The sequence below is a fragment of the Acanthisitta chloris genome, unplaced genomic scaffold, assembly GCF_000695815.1.
Source record: "Acanthisitta chloris isolate BGI_N310 unplaced genomic scaffold, ASM69581v1 scaffold590, whole genome shotgun sequence".
NCBI classification, from domain to species: domain Eukaryota; kingdom Metazoa; phylum Chordata; class Aves; order Passeriformes; family Acanthisittidae; genus Acanthisitta; species Acanthisitta chloris.
Window position 1 is genome coordinate 11944 of NW_008650858.1, and position 14487 is coordinate 26430.

At 38.1% G+C, this 14487-nt stretch overlaps 1 protein-coding gene across 1 annotated transcript in view; it reads left to right on the forward strand.

The window, feature by feature from the left end:
* Positions 1-14487, forward strand: part of TMEM135 (transmembrane protein 135) — a gene marked incomplete at its 5' end in the record, with an annotated part of 145436 nt that overhangs the window by 10146 nt on the left and 120803 nt on the right. The window contains one exon of the mRNA XM_009070356.1: positions 7446-7479. Coding sequence (XP_009068604.1) covers positions 7446-7479 — 34 coding nt within the window. The remainder of the gene's footprint in view (positions 1-7445; positions 7480-14487) is intronic.

Below are 14487 nucleotides of genomic sequence, written 5' to 3' on the forward strand. Positions count from 1 at the left end.
GCCTCCAGCTGTCAGTAGGAAATTGGTGGGTGTGAGAGATTAACGATACCCTAAACATAATCTGTAGTGCTTGTGTTATTACAGGGATGCAATCGCAACTCCAGATCTATAGTCGCTTAGCTTGTGGTGTCAAGCTGCTGTAAAGCAGAAAAAACCCACCTCTTCATTTTAACCTCTTTCTTTCTAGGGGAAACCTGTGATTTGTGTGTTTGATTTAATTCTGCAGGTTATAAAGTAGTGTGTGTTACAGTGGGGGGAGGTTGGGGTTGGGGGGCAGGAATTCTTCCTGTTTTTGCAGACCATGAGTCCTGTCTGGGGAGCCATTACAAGCTATTATGTTAGCTTCTTAGTTTATGTTCAGAAGTTAAAGCCAGGGTTAACTCTTTAGCTCTTTTCATTTTTATTTTTAAAAAAGGACAAATGTTCTCAAATTCTGCTATTTACTAGAATAAATATGTATGTAATTAGATATTTTTATATATGATATAAATACTTAAATTTTTAGTACTAAAAATTACTATTTTGCTGTAACAAGTCAGTACAGAATGTTATGTTCTCTTTACGTTTTTTTTTAACATTCCGCCCCCTATATACCATTGAATCCACTGATTCCTATGAAAATAATTTTATTTGTGATTTATTAGACTTGTAAAGGATCCAGAAAAAGACTGTCTGTTAAAATACAGTGATGAGCGTCAGAATATGCAGCAGATTCAATAGAAAGTAGCATTCATAGAAAATTCAAACTTGATTTTGTAGGAAGTTAGCATAGAATTTATGAAAAAAAGATTTTTATAAAAGTAAAGCATAATTCAGAATTTTGTTGAATAGGTCACAAGGAAAGTTAAGTTTGACTTGTTTAATTCTAGTGCCTTTTTGTTCTCACATCAGGCTTGTTGGTTTGACAACACTAAGAATTTTTTGAAAAGCAGCTAATAGGAGCATGATATTTTGGACTGGGGTTGAAGTTAGAAAGCTTCATAGTAAAGCTGAAACTACTCCTGACTTAGCAGTCAGATGGGTGTTTTTATTTTGTGGGTGTTTGCCTCCAGCTGTTTAAATTTATTACACGTGTGGAGAAACATAACCCATCAATTAGGTGCTTAATCAGAGAACTTGCTCTCTTAATTGCATGCATAAGGATTTTTAACATGCTGCTTTATCCATCTTCAGGCTCCTTCCAGCCACCTCTGCTACTGAGTGCTGCTGCACGCTGAGTTCCAGGAGCTGTTGCAGGGTGTGGGTGTACCTGCCCCAGTGTGTCCCTCACCCTGTGGTGTGGATTCGCAGGCTCACTGTCAGAGCTCACACCCAAGGCTGCTCTCACTGAGAGAAGTGCCTCTTTGGTCAATTTATGTGAATTTTGTACACAGTGGTATTCATCTTGCTGTAGTTCTTTCCTGTTATTTTTGACTTTGTAACTTGTTTCTCCTTTAGTTTTGAGCAAGTTAAAAAAAGTGATCATAAAAAACCACAATGCTGGTAAAAGAGCGTAATTAGAGTAATTCAGATATGTTTAATTAACTGTAGTGAATGTTTAGATTTCAGGATGTCTGCTTGGAAAGGTTTGTGCTTTAACTGAAACAAAGCAATAGAAAAAACAATTCTTTAAACATTGTGTTGCCAAAAAAGGTTGTTGATGAGGAAATTGCAGGGGCTGAAGTGCTGCTATTAGACATATAAGATGGGCAGGGCAAGGCAAAACATATGAAATAAATAAATATTCACAAGGAGGAATGAATACTGGGAAAGAAGTACTTAGAAATGACAGGTCCTGCCTCCCTTCTGTGGCTGTTTAGAGAAGAAGGTGTTTGCTTTCTGTTGGAAATTTTCTCTGAGTGCCTCTGCGATTGCAATAATGAATTTATGGTAAGAGTGCCATGAGCATAAGCATTTTCTAAGCATTTATCCCACCTTCAGGCAAGCTTGGATGGTTTGAAGTTTTTTTGTGTTGCTGTTGTGTATTTTTAGCTTAGCAACAACTCTGTATTTAAGGAAAACCATAAATACTTTGAAGGAAAACCATAAATAAGGAGAGAGAACTGGCAACAAGTTTTGTAGGAAAAAACAACCTTGGTTGTATTTAAAAATTGGTATTTTGTATGATTTGCTATTATATGAAGCAAAAGCTTATGCTCCATCTGAAAGTGAGTTTATTCTTTACATTTTATAGCACATCAGGCTAAGCAAGAAAACATTCTTCAGGAAAGTGTTCCACAAACAATATGTTGGCATGCAGATTTGAACAGTTGCTGCTTCTGTTGGCATGAATAGAAATTCTTACTCATGTGTAAGGGAAATTGGACTTTGGCCTCAATCAATTATGTTTTCCAGAGTTCATGGTCCTTAGATGAAAATACAGATACCTCACTCATAGTCAAATGCATTCAAAGTGTGAGTGGCGCTGAGTGATTTCTTTGACTTCAAAATACTATTTGCTCAACAAAGAATAGGAGGACTTTAATCTGGTTTTTTTACTTTCTATATTTTCACTTTAAGTGCTGAAGATGAGCTCTGAAAAACTGAGATAGTTCCATTAAAGAGCTATAAGTATGATAAAAAAAGGATATGCGGGTGACTTGGTTGGAGTCTGTAGTGTTACAGGGGAGGTAAAAATATAACTGTTTTCTGAGACCAGAGAGACTTTTTTTGGAAGTAGGGTGCAAATTGTAAAGATAAGCACCTTCAGAATAACGTATCAGTGGTTGTGGTGACTGGAAATACTTAAAAGAAAAATAGAATATTTGTATCAGAAGATTATTCATGACTGTAATCTCTTCTGATTCTGTAATCTCTGGAAAAAATATATATGATATTTTTAAGTTACTTTCCACCCTTTTCTTTCTGTAGAATAATAGAATTGTTCAGATGAGCCTTGGGAAGTCAGCTGGTGCAGTTTCCTGCTCGGAGCGGGACTGGCACTGAGTTCAGACCAGCTTGTTTAGGGGTTTGTCCAGTCAGCCTCTGAGGACAGAGGTCCAACAGCCCCTTTGGGTTCCCGTTTCAGTGCTCACCTGTCTTGATGGGGAAAATGCTGTTCCCTTGGGTCAGGTCAAAATCTAGCCCCCTGTGGTCCTGGTCCTCCCTGCCACCAGATCAGTGCCTGTTTTGTATTGGGGACCACAACCAGGCACAGTCCTCTGTGCTGTAGTGAGTGCCAAGTAAATGGGATTAATCATTTCCCTTGACCTCCTACCTACACTTCTGGTAATACAGCCCAGTACACTGCTAGGTTTCCTTGTTATTTTTGTCCTGTAGCTCTTTGGGTTTTTTAGCAGTTATTTTAGGCTCTTTCCTCTGGGCAGTGCAATAACAAAAATATGTTGTTCTCTGTTGAGGTTTATAGGCCATAGATTAAGAGCTATTGCTGTTAGAATTTGGTCTGAATGTTACCAAGTTCTCCAAAAAGCATATTTTATCAAGTGAAACTTTTCTTTCAGGAAGGTATAACTGAACAAGAGATTATCTCCTGGAAACCTGTAGCCTGTTGTAATTTAAACCTTAAGAGTGGAATTCATGAGATTGGAATTATTCAGCCATATATGATGTGACCTATGCTGAATAAGTAAACTCTGAGACATTGCCTGCTCAGTTTTCTAACAAGCATGCAAGAAAATGCATGTTAAATATGAACTGGGATGTGTGGGAAAGGAGAAGCAAAGTGAAAAGTATGGTAAGCACTACTGCTCCTGATACTTGAATTAAAGGTCAATCAAAATATGATTGCTTTTGTGCAAAAGTAAAGTAAAGGAGACCAGTCTTGTTAAGACTTTTTCAGAACAGTTTTTCTTTGACTCTTTAATTTAACACAAGACACTGGCAGGATGCACCAGGACATGCAGCTCTCTTGGATGCTGAGTTATGTCCTTTGTCTAGTTCGGCCTTGGTGGTCTTCGCGTGAATTGTGGGTTATCCTTAGCTCATGGTTTTCCTTCCCGAGGAAAAGGTCGTAGATGTCATTAGAAACAGAGCTGGATATGGGAGGTACTGTCAGTTGAAGAGGTGCATGGGAGGGAGTGGGAAGCCACGATGAAGATCTTTGAGAGCAGCCTCTGGGAGAATACGACATAAGACAGAAACAGTGGAGGAGGAGCAGGCAGGAAGGATTTGTGTGCATCAGCTTGGGCTTTCCTGTAGTGACTTTGCCTGACCATCACTGTTGTACCCACCTGCTGATGTTGGTGCTCCAGGGATGAGCATTCAACACTAGTTTATGGACTTTGGGGGTGAAATGTTAGCTGTTTATTAGTATCTTTAAACCTCTCCCAAGCATGTGGTTAAACATGGCTGACTAATTATTTTTATTGTTTGATTATTTCCTGCTTTTCTAATACCATTTCCTAATTACATTCTTCTCTTATTTACCAGCTGCAGTTTTAATACAGTCGTTGGGTTGTACCAGTGACCCTTTTGCTTGGCGTACCTCCATTTTTCTGTCCTGTTTTCCGTCAGCTGTCATTGCTACAAAATGGTACAATGTTTTCTGAACTTCCACCTGCTTTTTAACAGTGGAGTTCAGGGTTGGGTTAGGCTTGCTGGATCACGTTTGCACAGAGCCAGGAAGGGTGACCCCCCCTTTTTTTCCCTTTCCCTTGGAAACGTGACGCTATTTACTTTTATAACAGTCACATAATTAATTTGAAGAAAGAAAACTCTGCTTGGAGTTAGCCAGGGCCTTGTACAGCAGCAGATAGAGACAGGCTTGCTGCAGGCACTTTCAGATGATGTCATCTAGCAACTTTCTGTATTTTCAGTTCAGGAAGTTACTTCCTTGCACAAATTTATTGTCTGCATATTTTCCCTCCTCCTGAGCAGCTACTTTTCACATTGGTCTTGCTGCAGCTGTGCTACAGCTTGATTTCTTTCCTTCCTCTTCTCCAGTCCCTTTTCCTCTCTTTGTCTTTGTGGTTGGCAAGTTGCATTTTACACTTGGCCCAAAAGGAACCACAGTAGAGACTAAAATTCATTTAGATCACATTCTTAGTTTGTTAGTATTTAAAAATAAGTAAGTTAGATCGTTTCAGTGGAAGGCTGAAAGATCTTGCCTGCCTGTCAGCCCTGTCTGCGTGACAGAAACCGCAGGAGAGAATCTGCTAACTGAAGTGTGTGCACATACAATGTTCATCCTGTATTGTGCACAGGATATATATAATACAATTGTGAGTACACAGACTATACTCTGAAAGCTGCATCTGTCACTCAGTACCTGGTGGAGGCTTCTCACAGGTGTGTTACTGCAGGACATTACTGGAATTCTGCTTTTTCCAAAGTAGTCAAAGTGTATTGAGTTACCAGGTTAGCTCTTGTGGGTAAATTTATCTCTGTGTTTCCAAACAGCTGAGTGTTTGGATGTCTAAATTTTTAATACTATTTCCAGGGTAAAAACAATAATCCAAGAACAATGTAATATCCAGGATTTTTCCCGTGAGCAAATGAAAATAAAATTCAGAGCACAGAACTCTGAATTTTGGTGGCCAGTTTGGTAACCATGAGGGTTGTGACACCAAGGTTATTTTAGCCTAGGTGAGTGTTTGCAGACCATCTCGAGAGCTGAATTTATCACATGAAGTGAATTTTCACCCTTTCCTGCTCAGAAACACCTTAGAGTATTTTGATGGTTTGTTGCAAGTTGTAGGGGTTGCTTTGCCTAAATGTTCACAGACTCTATTCCCTACCTGTTGTGTTCTTGCTGCTTGTGTGTCTCATCCTCACCAAATCTTTACATTCAGACTTTTGTTAAGTTTCTCTGCAAGAGTCTTGTGTCTAATATCTAGCACAGAGTGGTACTAGGTGGAGTAGGTATAGAGAGGACATTCGTAGTTCTGCTTTTAGAAAAAAACCAAACCACAAAGCAAACTTGATTTTGCTCGTTAAAGTTTTGAACTTATGCCAAATTTGAATCTTCCCTGTAAGTAGAGAGGAACTTGTAGAAGTCAGGATGCTGTGTCATTGCTTCCCACAAATTGTGTGATGTGAAAGCCCTAAAGCTTTTCAGTGAAATATATGTCTGTACCTTAGATATCTGCTGTGAAAAACCTTGATCTGGATGTATCACTTGAAAAAGTTATGGCACCTAAACATGGGGATCAAAAAATACTGAATTAGCTTCTTTTCGGATGGATCAAGCTTGGGAACTGTACAGTAGGAATTTCTCAGTCTCCTGCCATCTATGCTTTTGTTTTGTTCATTTCTCCAGCTGAAGTGATAGCAAGATGCATTCTGTTAGCACACTGCTCTCTTAAGCACTCTACGAATACTTGAAGTCTTAAACTGTCATGACAAAATGAAACATACAATCCTGGGTTGGACCCTCTATTATTCACATATGAGCAATATAAAAAAACCAGAGTGACATGAAGACTAATATAGTTTCAGGTTATAAACTCAGTTCCCTATTGAGAAACTTTTGCTGTTGAACGTGTGGTGCCTTCACACAATTTTTCAAGTTTTATTTGTAAGAGCAGTGGGGACAATAAGAAAAATCCCATACATTACAAGGCTGATGGCAAACTGAAGGTGTTACGAGCACCAATCCAGCAAGAAATACTGAAACTGAATATATTCCAACCTTTGGCAATAGCGTTGCAGCTAATCTTCGCAGAAGGCTAGGAATGATTGAGGGCAAAGCAAATCCTCATTGATAATGTTTTCCACTTCCTCGTGTCCAGTGGTGGTTTGCAGCTGATGTACAGAAAATAATTTGTTTCATCTGGACCCTACAGTGACATCTAGCACAGTCTGTTACTGGAGCAGCTCACATCTGCATAGTCGAGTTCAGTTTTGGTCTTGTGCTGCAGTGGAATGAATAAAAGTGTGAGAACACGAGCTCAGTTTATACTTTTCCTAAAGAGCAGTGTGACCTATGGTCTGAGACACAGGGACAGATTCAAAAATAGAAGGGGGGAAAAATTAGATAAATGTTAGATGAGAAAACAGTGACCACTGTGCCAGGGCACTGTTGGCACTGTGATCCTTGAGTGGCTTGAGACGAGATTTCTGTCTCAGTAGAAAACTTTTCATGATATTGTAAGCAGAAAGGTGGAGATGCTTTGAGTTACATGGCAGGGACACAAAACAGAAACATTTTTCTCATTGTTTGTGTGCTTGCAGTACCAGCTTGTGTGTAGGCTTTTATTTTGTGATAAGTGCTGTGTAATTCAAGGTGCCTTGGCCCTCGTGATGGCTTCAGGACTCGTGTGCAGTAGCAAGTTGCTATATATAACTTTATTCCTGTAATTCCTCACTGCTTTGGACACTGTGCTATCAAGATGCTATTTTTGGGTTCGTACTTTTTTTTCTACAGGGTGGTAATGATTCATCCTCCATCAATAATCTGTATTTTAAACTCTGTTCTTTAAGCATTATGAATATTTTATTGAAGTGTTTTTCTTCAGTCTGCAAAAAATGTTTGGTTCGTTCACTAATTTTGTCTTTTCTGTTTATAGGAGAGGTCTCCTTACAATTTACATGGCCAATCAAGTAAGTAGTCATTTATTTCAAGAATAAAACCACATAAGACCCATTGGAAGTACCTTGTTTAAAACTGATGGATGCTAAGATTCATTGCCTTTTTAATTATTCCAGGATTTTTCTTTAATAATAGTCTGTTATCAGATAACTAAAACTGTCTTAAGAGCAAATTGTGACCGTAGTTCTTTCAAAAGTAGCTCTAAAGCAGAGGCTGAAATGTGGTTCACTGTATTACAATGAAGATTTCTTGTATCGTAGCCTCAAGAAGATGGGTGATTTTGTATTTTTCCTCCATAGCAGAATGGCATCTGGTGTTTTAATGGTCATTATTTTTCAGATGAGAAATCCCAATACCATATACTTTTGTAATTAATTGTTTCTCAAACTGGTATCAGCTATTGTATGTGCAAACATTTTTACCACATGGTTGTATCGGTTTCAATGTGTCCTATTACTTATAATTTCATTCAAATAAATACCATTTATCTAAATGAAGCTTTGTACATTAACTTCTTTTTAATATAGTCTACTTCTGTTACTTGTTCATACTCTCTTAGGGAAGATTTTATTTTGCCAAAGGTATTATGTAAAGTTTTTGTATAGCTTTAATTGCATAAAGAGTCACAGAAACTACAACAAAGAAAACACCTTAAGAGTTGTGTTCAAACTACAGGGACAGTTTGCTGGGGCCTCAGGAAGTTGTTCAAGAGTAGAACTCTGATGGTGATGAAAAGATTAATGACTAAAAGTGATGAGACAAAGGGAATATATCGTAGTACAGATTAGGGTGATATAATTGATACCTTCTTTTCTGTCTTTGTGAGGTCATTATTGATGACTTGTAATTCTGAACGTTTTTGGGGGGCAGAACTTTTGGAAGGAGGTCACATCATATGTGTGTTAGTAGGTAAATAGCCTGGAAAGTCCCTTTATGCATTTATGCAACCCATTGCACAGTTCTTACTTGAATTCTGGTGTTTAATAATCTTTTCTAGGCAGAAGTTGTTCCTTGGGTTCTTCGGTATTCATAGACTATCTGTCATTACAGACAGACTCATGAGTGGAGTTTACAGCCTTCAGAAGAGAAGAAATTAACTTTTGACTTTATTATTCTCAAGTACCATTTTAGCATTTTACCATTTAGCTTATTTTATGGCTCATACCCTATCCTTTAGGATTCCTTTTCTCTATGAAGTTTTTTATCCTAATTTGAAAAGATGAAAAAATAGTCTTCTCAAAATTTAATTAATTTTCATGTTCAGACTTTAACGCATGGGAACAAAGTTTGATTCCTGCAAGGAAATTTTAACCTTGAAAGTTTTCCTTGAATTCAGAAAAGCAACCTTGTAGAAACTCCTCATTCAGGAAACGAGTTATAAGGACTGTAGTATTGAGTTGGACATGCCGTCACTCCTTTCCAATGGACTTTTCAAGGGAAGGATGGAAAACGTATGCTTAAACAGCAGCTCCTCTGAGTATCCCAATTCTGAGAAAGCTGTCATCGTATTGATGGCTCTGGAGCTGCGATGCCACACAGTAAATCACAGTAAATGTTTCCCTATTTGCGTTGCTTATCTTTGGTTTAGAACTTTATATGCTTTGATAAGATTCACTTAGTAGTTTACCAAGCCTTTAGCACATTTATTTCTGTCATCTTTAGATTGCAGCCTGCCCCATTCTCGAAGCTGGCAGGTTTTCATTGTCAGTGATGGCAGCCAGATTGTGCAATCAGACTGCATTTCTTGCATTCTGTAAAACTCGTGTCAGGACCTCTTAAGATGTTCATGGAACTAAATGTATTCCTTTGTTTTGTTTTATGTTTTCCTAGACTGTGTTTTGCAGCCTGAGCAATAATAATTAAGGCTTTTTGTGTGATTCTTCATGTGTGCCTTTGCCCAGTTGGGCAGGAGGTAACTGTAGTCAGTGTTGGTTATTATAAGCAATTATCATGAATGTTGCTGCAGTGAATTTTTATAGCCAGATTAAGGCTTTTAAATCAGAAAATTTTATTTCTTTTGTCCTGTTGACAGTATGTGACAATTTGTCCTCAGAGATGAATTTGCTTAGTGGAAAGGGGAAGGTGTGTTAAACTCTTTATGCCTGGCTGCTGTTTCTCATTTCAGTGAGCAAAATGCAGTAGAACATGAAAGGCAGTGGGTCTGAGGGCTCTTGTTCTAAATGTGACATTTTTATTGTTTTTTAATCTGGAGCTACTAGAAACTTGTGAATGGAAACACGTGAATAAGTGTCCTGGCTCATTTTACGTGAGATTTACATGAGCATGAACTGCCCAGTTGCTTTTCCTTGCTGTTTATGCAGTAACAGGACAGCTTAAAAAGAAGTTGTTTAGGCTATGAAAAACAGAATAAAAATGCTTTCAGCTAAATGGAAGCTATACAAGAATGCACTTTAGGGCTTGTATTTTCTTTTTTTTCCCCTTTTTTCTTTTTAAAGATAAGAACGAGAAATAAGCACAGGAGTGAAGCATCTGTAGTTTTAGTTTTGACACGCAGAGTCTAAAATCAACTTCTGAACTTCTCACTGGAAGTCAGTTTAAGCTTCAGAAGTAAATCAGTATATGCCTGAGCCTTAGCATTGTTGAACATGTGGGTTTGAGACCTGCTGTTTGTGTAACAGCCCAGAACAGAACAGCAGTGGTCACTGTTGTGGAGCCACAGAAGCACAGAGCTTTCAAGTTCTATTTTGGATTGCATGTATTAAAGTCAAGAAATTTCTAGGATCATGAGGTGCATTGGTATTGAACATATAAGATGATCCTTCATGGATAATTTGAGATCAAAAGGAGCCCCAAGATTCCAACAAAAGGTGCAAGTGAAATGTAATCTCTTTCAGTTATTTTTATCTGGAAAAGTAGATGATATTAATGACTGTCCATGAGGAAGACCTATAGCTCTTAGGTTTCAAAATAGTCAAGGCATACTTTGTTGCAGACGGCTCAACAGTTGAGTTGTTGCTTTTACATTGAAGAAATTGTGTCTTTGGATTAGGTTTTGGGGTGATTTTTTTGTGTTGAAAACAAAATAAGGGCTGCCTTCAATATGAAAGATAGGAAGAGACTAATTTGGACTAGAACCAATTTGATACAAAGCTTTTTCGAGAAACCAAAATTTAGGAAGATTGATATGTCATCACTGAAATGCTACACCAGAGAGGCAGTTATCCCAGCATATGCTGAAGGACATGCTGTGTTTGAAATTCCAACTGTGCATCAGTACATCAAAGGCTTTATTTGTTCTGTACTTCGACTTCTAATGTATGGTAGGATACTTAAAAAATTGAAAATGGTAATATTAATAAGATGCTCTTGAAATGAAACAAAGTGTAAACATAAGGTGAAGCAGCTGGATGCAAAGGGCAGTGATGCAGTTGAGGAATGGTTCTTGAGTGTGCTGGGAGGAAGAAGTGGGATCTGGGGATCTGGCCCAGCCATAGACAGAGCATTACTGAGTAGAAAGCTATAAATTGGAAAAATAAGACAAGGAAGATAGAAAGAAAGAAAAGGAGATAGAGAAGCAGAATCTGTAGGTGAGAATTTATTGTGGCAAGAGTGGGAGTGTTACAGGTAAAACAAATGGAAGAAAGATGAGAAAATGTAGTTTATTCTAGTTAGAGCAGAAAGCAGATGATAAAGCAAATGATGGGTTTGCCAGGAAATGAGTGGATTAATTTAAATAATTAATCAATATGAAGAGAAATTTAAGAAGAGACCAGAAAGAGTGACAGAGGGTATTGTTGGTGTCCTGGATATGGAAGTTGGAGAAACTTGTCAGCAATTACATCTGGACAAAGTTTATGCAGAAATATGGAGATCCTATGTTTTATTTATTTCTACATTGATGTTATGTCACTAGTGCATCTACTGTTTATGCAATATTGCACACAGATCCTCATACACAGAGGAAGAGATGCTGTTTAAACAAATACTGAACTCAACAAGTTGACCAGCAGTGGGTGATGCTCTGCTGCTGTACGTGATAGGGAACAAGTAACACAGTTGAGCACAGTTTTTTGCAGTTTTAAAGTAGTGCAAGCAGTTTCACAGTTGAATTGTTTTTCTGTTACATAAATAGACTAAGTCTGGGTTCATTTTGGCTGTATCTCTGTTTATTCCAACTAGTCAGTGTGAAGGCTGCATGTAAGTTGTGGTGTTAAAGCTGAAAATATTTGGTCTAGGAGCATGCAAAAATGCTGAAACACAGACCGAAAAAGAAATCCCTCAGGATCTAATGGAGAAATGAGTATCCAGTGCTCTTCAGGAAGCTTTAATTCCAGATAATTGTATGGTGTTTTACAGGATGGAAGTCATAATGATTCAAAACATCACTAAGTCTTCATGCTGTGCAATATTTTAAAAAAACAAAAATCAAAGCTATTAGTACTATTTTAGATATATGGCACACACAGACAGCAAAGTAGATACCAAGCTTGACAGAGATATGGCACAATATAAAACATGGTTCAAATGTTTGAGGCCAAGTGCCCTCCAGTATCACTTTTCATATACACTAGATTTGTTATTGTTTCATGCTTTGTGGGGGTGATATGTGAAGGGATGAAAGAAGGGAGTGAGACTTGCTGTGGCAAGAGAAAAACTAACAGAAAGACACTTTTAAGCTGTGCTTTTGCTGATTCTGTAGTTTTAAGTTTTTGCTAAAGGCAAACTGATAATACTGTATAGGAAGGTACTTGCATACAAGAAATGCTCTGACACTGAGCATTCCTGAGTTTTTTCTCACCAGCTTATCAAACAAATGCTTTCTGTACAAAATTGCTGATGTATCTGAGTTGTTACAGATGTTTCAAGAAATACCTTGTGCCAGTTGCAATTAAATGAGGGAGGATACTATGAGTAATGTAAGTTGAAAGGTTTTTTTGTTTTGTTTTGTGGTTTTTTTTGAGATATGTGCTGTTTTATTATGAAATCATGTTTGTCATTAACACAAATCGCAACTCTGGGATATCAGCACCCAGTGCTGTTATATGCTATAAAACATGTACCAATTCAGAAATATCCTTTAAAATAAAAACCCCAGAACAGTCATTGTCAGTTCTTGAGTTGTAATTTTGTGCACTAATAGGTATTTAACATATCCCATTTGTTTCAGCAAAGCATTATATTTCGCTACACGGTTTATTTATTGTAGCACAAAAAAGTGTTTTCTGTCTAAACTTACTAACCTGACATTTTATAAACAAAGCCTAGTTGGCTCCTTTTTTTCCTCCATTGGGAACAGTTCTGTTTTAGTCAAAAGATGGAGGCAATCCAGAATGAAGAAGGACAGGTGGATTTACATTTACCCAATACATCTTTTAAACTTTTTTGAAGTGCTGTGTTGTAGTAAAATGGATTTGACAACTCCTCCTTTTCCTTTGTAGATAACTAAAATTTTGTTGTGTGCTTTAATATAATTCTTACTGTTAAAATTATACAAGGACTGCCAGGATGGGAGAGTTTAGCTGTTCTTTTAGCGTATCAGCCAAGATAGGAATACCTGGAATTTTTTTATCTTTCTAACATTTCAGAAGCAATCTCCATAACTGAAAGTGCTTCATGTAAATGGTTGAGACACTTGTCTTCTAGGATGCTAACTCTCCTCCTGCCACTATCTCTTCCTTGCTTTGTCACTGTGCCTCTCTTCTGGGTGGCAGTGGCATTGGTCATAGCAAGTGGTATCGGGGAATATGTGGATTATTGTTGAATGGTATCCAGATTCCCCTTTCATTCCTTGTGTTGTCACTTTCCAAGTTGATAGTTTGCTAGTTAAAGTAAAACCATTGCTTAGTTCCTTCTTGCAGGCAAAAATCCTTAATTAAGTACTAGACTACCTGTGTTGTTAGAATAGTAAGTTGTCTTACTTTCTTGGTTTTATAAGTTATTGTTGGAACATTAAACTGAAACTCACAATTGTAATCCCATTTCCTGCCTCGTTGAAGACAAAGCCCCGTTTTGGAACAGTGTTCTGACAATGTCCTGATCTCCCTAGGGAAGCATCTGTGATTGCTGCCTGGGTAAGGGAGGAGCAAAAAGGGCAGAATTTAGTCCTGTCTAGAAAGAAGTCTCAAGTACTCAGTTATGGCAGAATTTCTGCTTTTGCGTGGACAGACTGTCTCAGGTGATGTCTTGCCGCTCACTGTAGTTGGTAATTTTTGTAATTCCATCACAAGCTCCACCTTTATTTTTAGCTCTAAGGAGAAACAAGCTTTGTCTGGTATCAGTTTAGACGTTGATACCAACTCACTAGTCTTTTCCCTGTGGATACAGTTCTAATATGACACGTCTCAAGTCTGAAGCTCAATGGAGAGTCCTGAGTCCCTGCTTCTGATACTGGCATTTTTGCAGTGTTTTTGGTCCACACTGTAATCTGAGATTTTGTCAATAGTTGTTAGCTGCTTCTTCTATCAGGTTGTGCAATGTTCCTTGATAAATCCTGCCTTCTGTTGTGCACTGGCTTTTTTCTGCTCTTTTGTCATCTGGATTTAGGAGGAGACACTCTTCCACAGCTTCTGCTTCTTCACTGCCTGGATCTTAGTGGAAAAATGAGGTAGAAACCAAAGAGCTCACCTATTTTCCATTTTGTAGAAGGCATACTCAGGTGGAACTCATCCAACCTTCCTTCTTCAAATGTGGCCTTCATGGTTTAAAGCCAGGCAGAATCAGCCCCTTTTGACGCTTGGGGTGTGTCTGGTGTCACGGCATGGACAGTCAAGCAGCACAGAGGCACTCTCTGACAGTGGCAGTAATCTGGTTTACAAATCTTGGGACGAAGAACCAAGATGGATGGATTTTTATCCTTTAGATTTGAAAGTACAAATCTCAAGAAAGCCGATCACGTTAGTTTACACTTGAAGACAGTGCTGGAGTGAGAAATGGAGTTTGTGTTTCCGTGTTGTTTCAATAGGCATCTTTAATGCTCTGTAATGAAATGACAATGAAATATAGCATTCTCAGCCACTCATGGCACTTGAATTGTTTTGCAAAATACAGCCTTGGCTTAG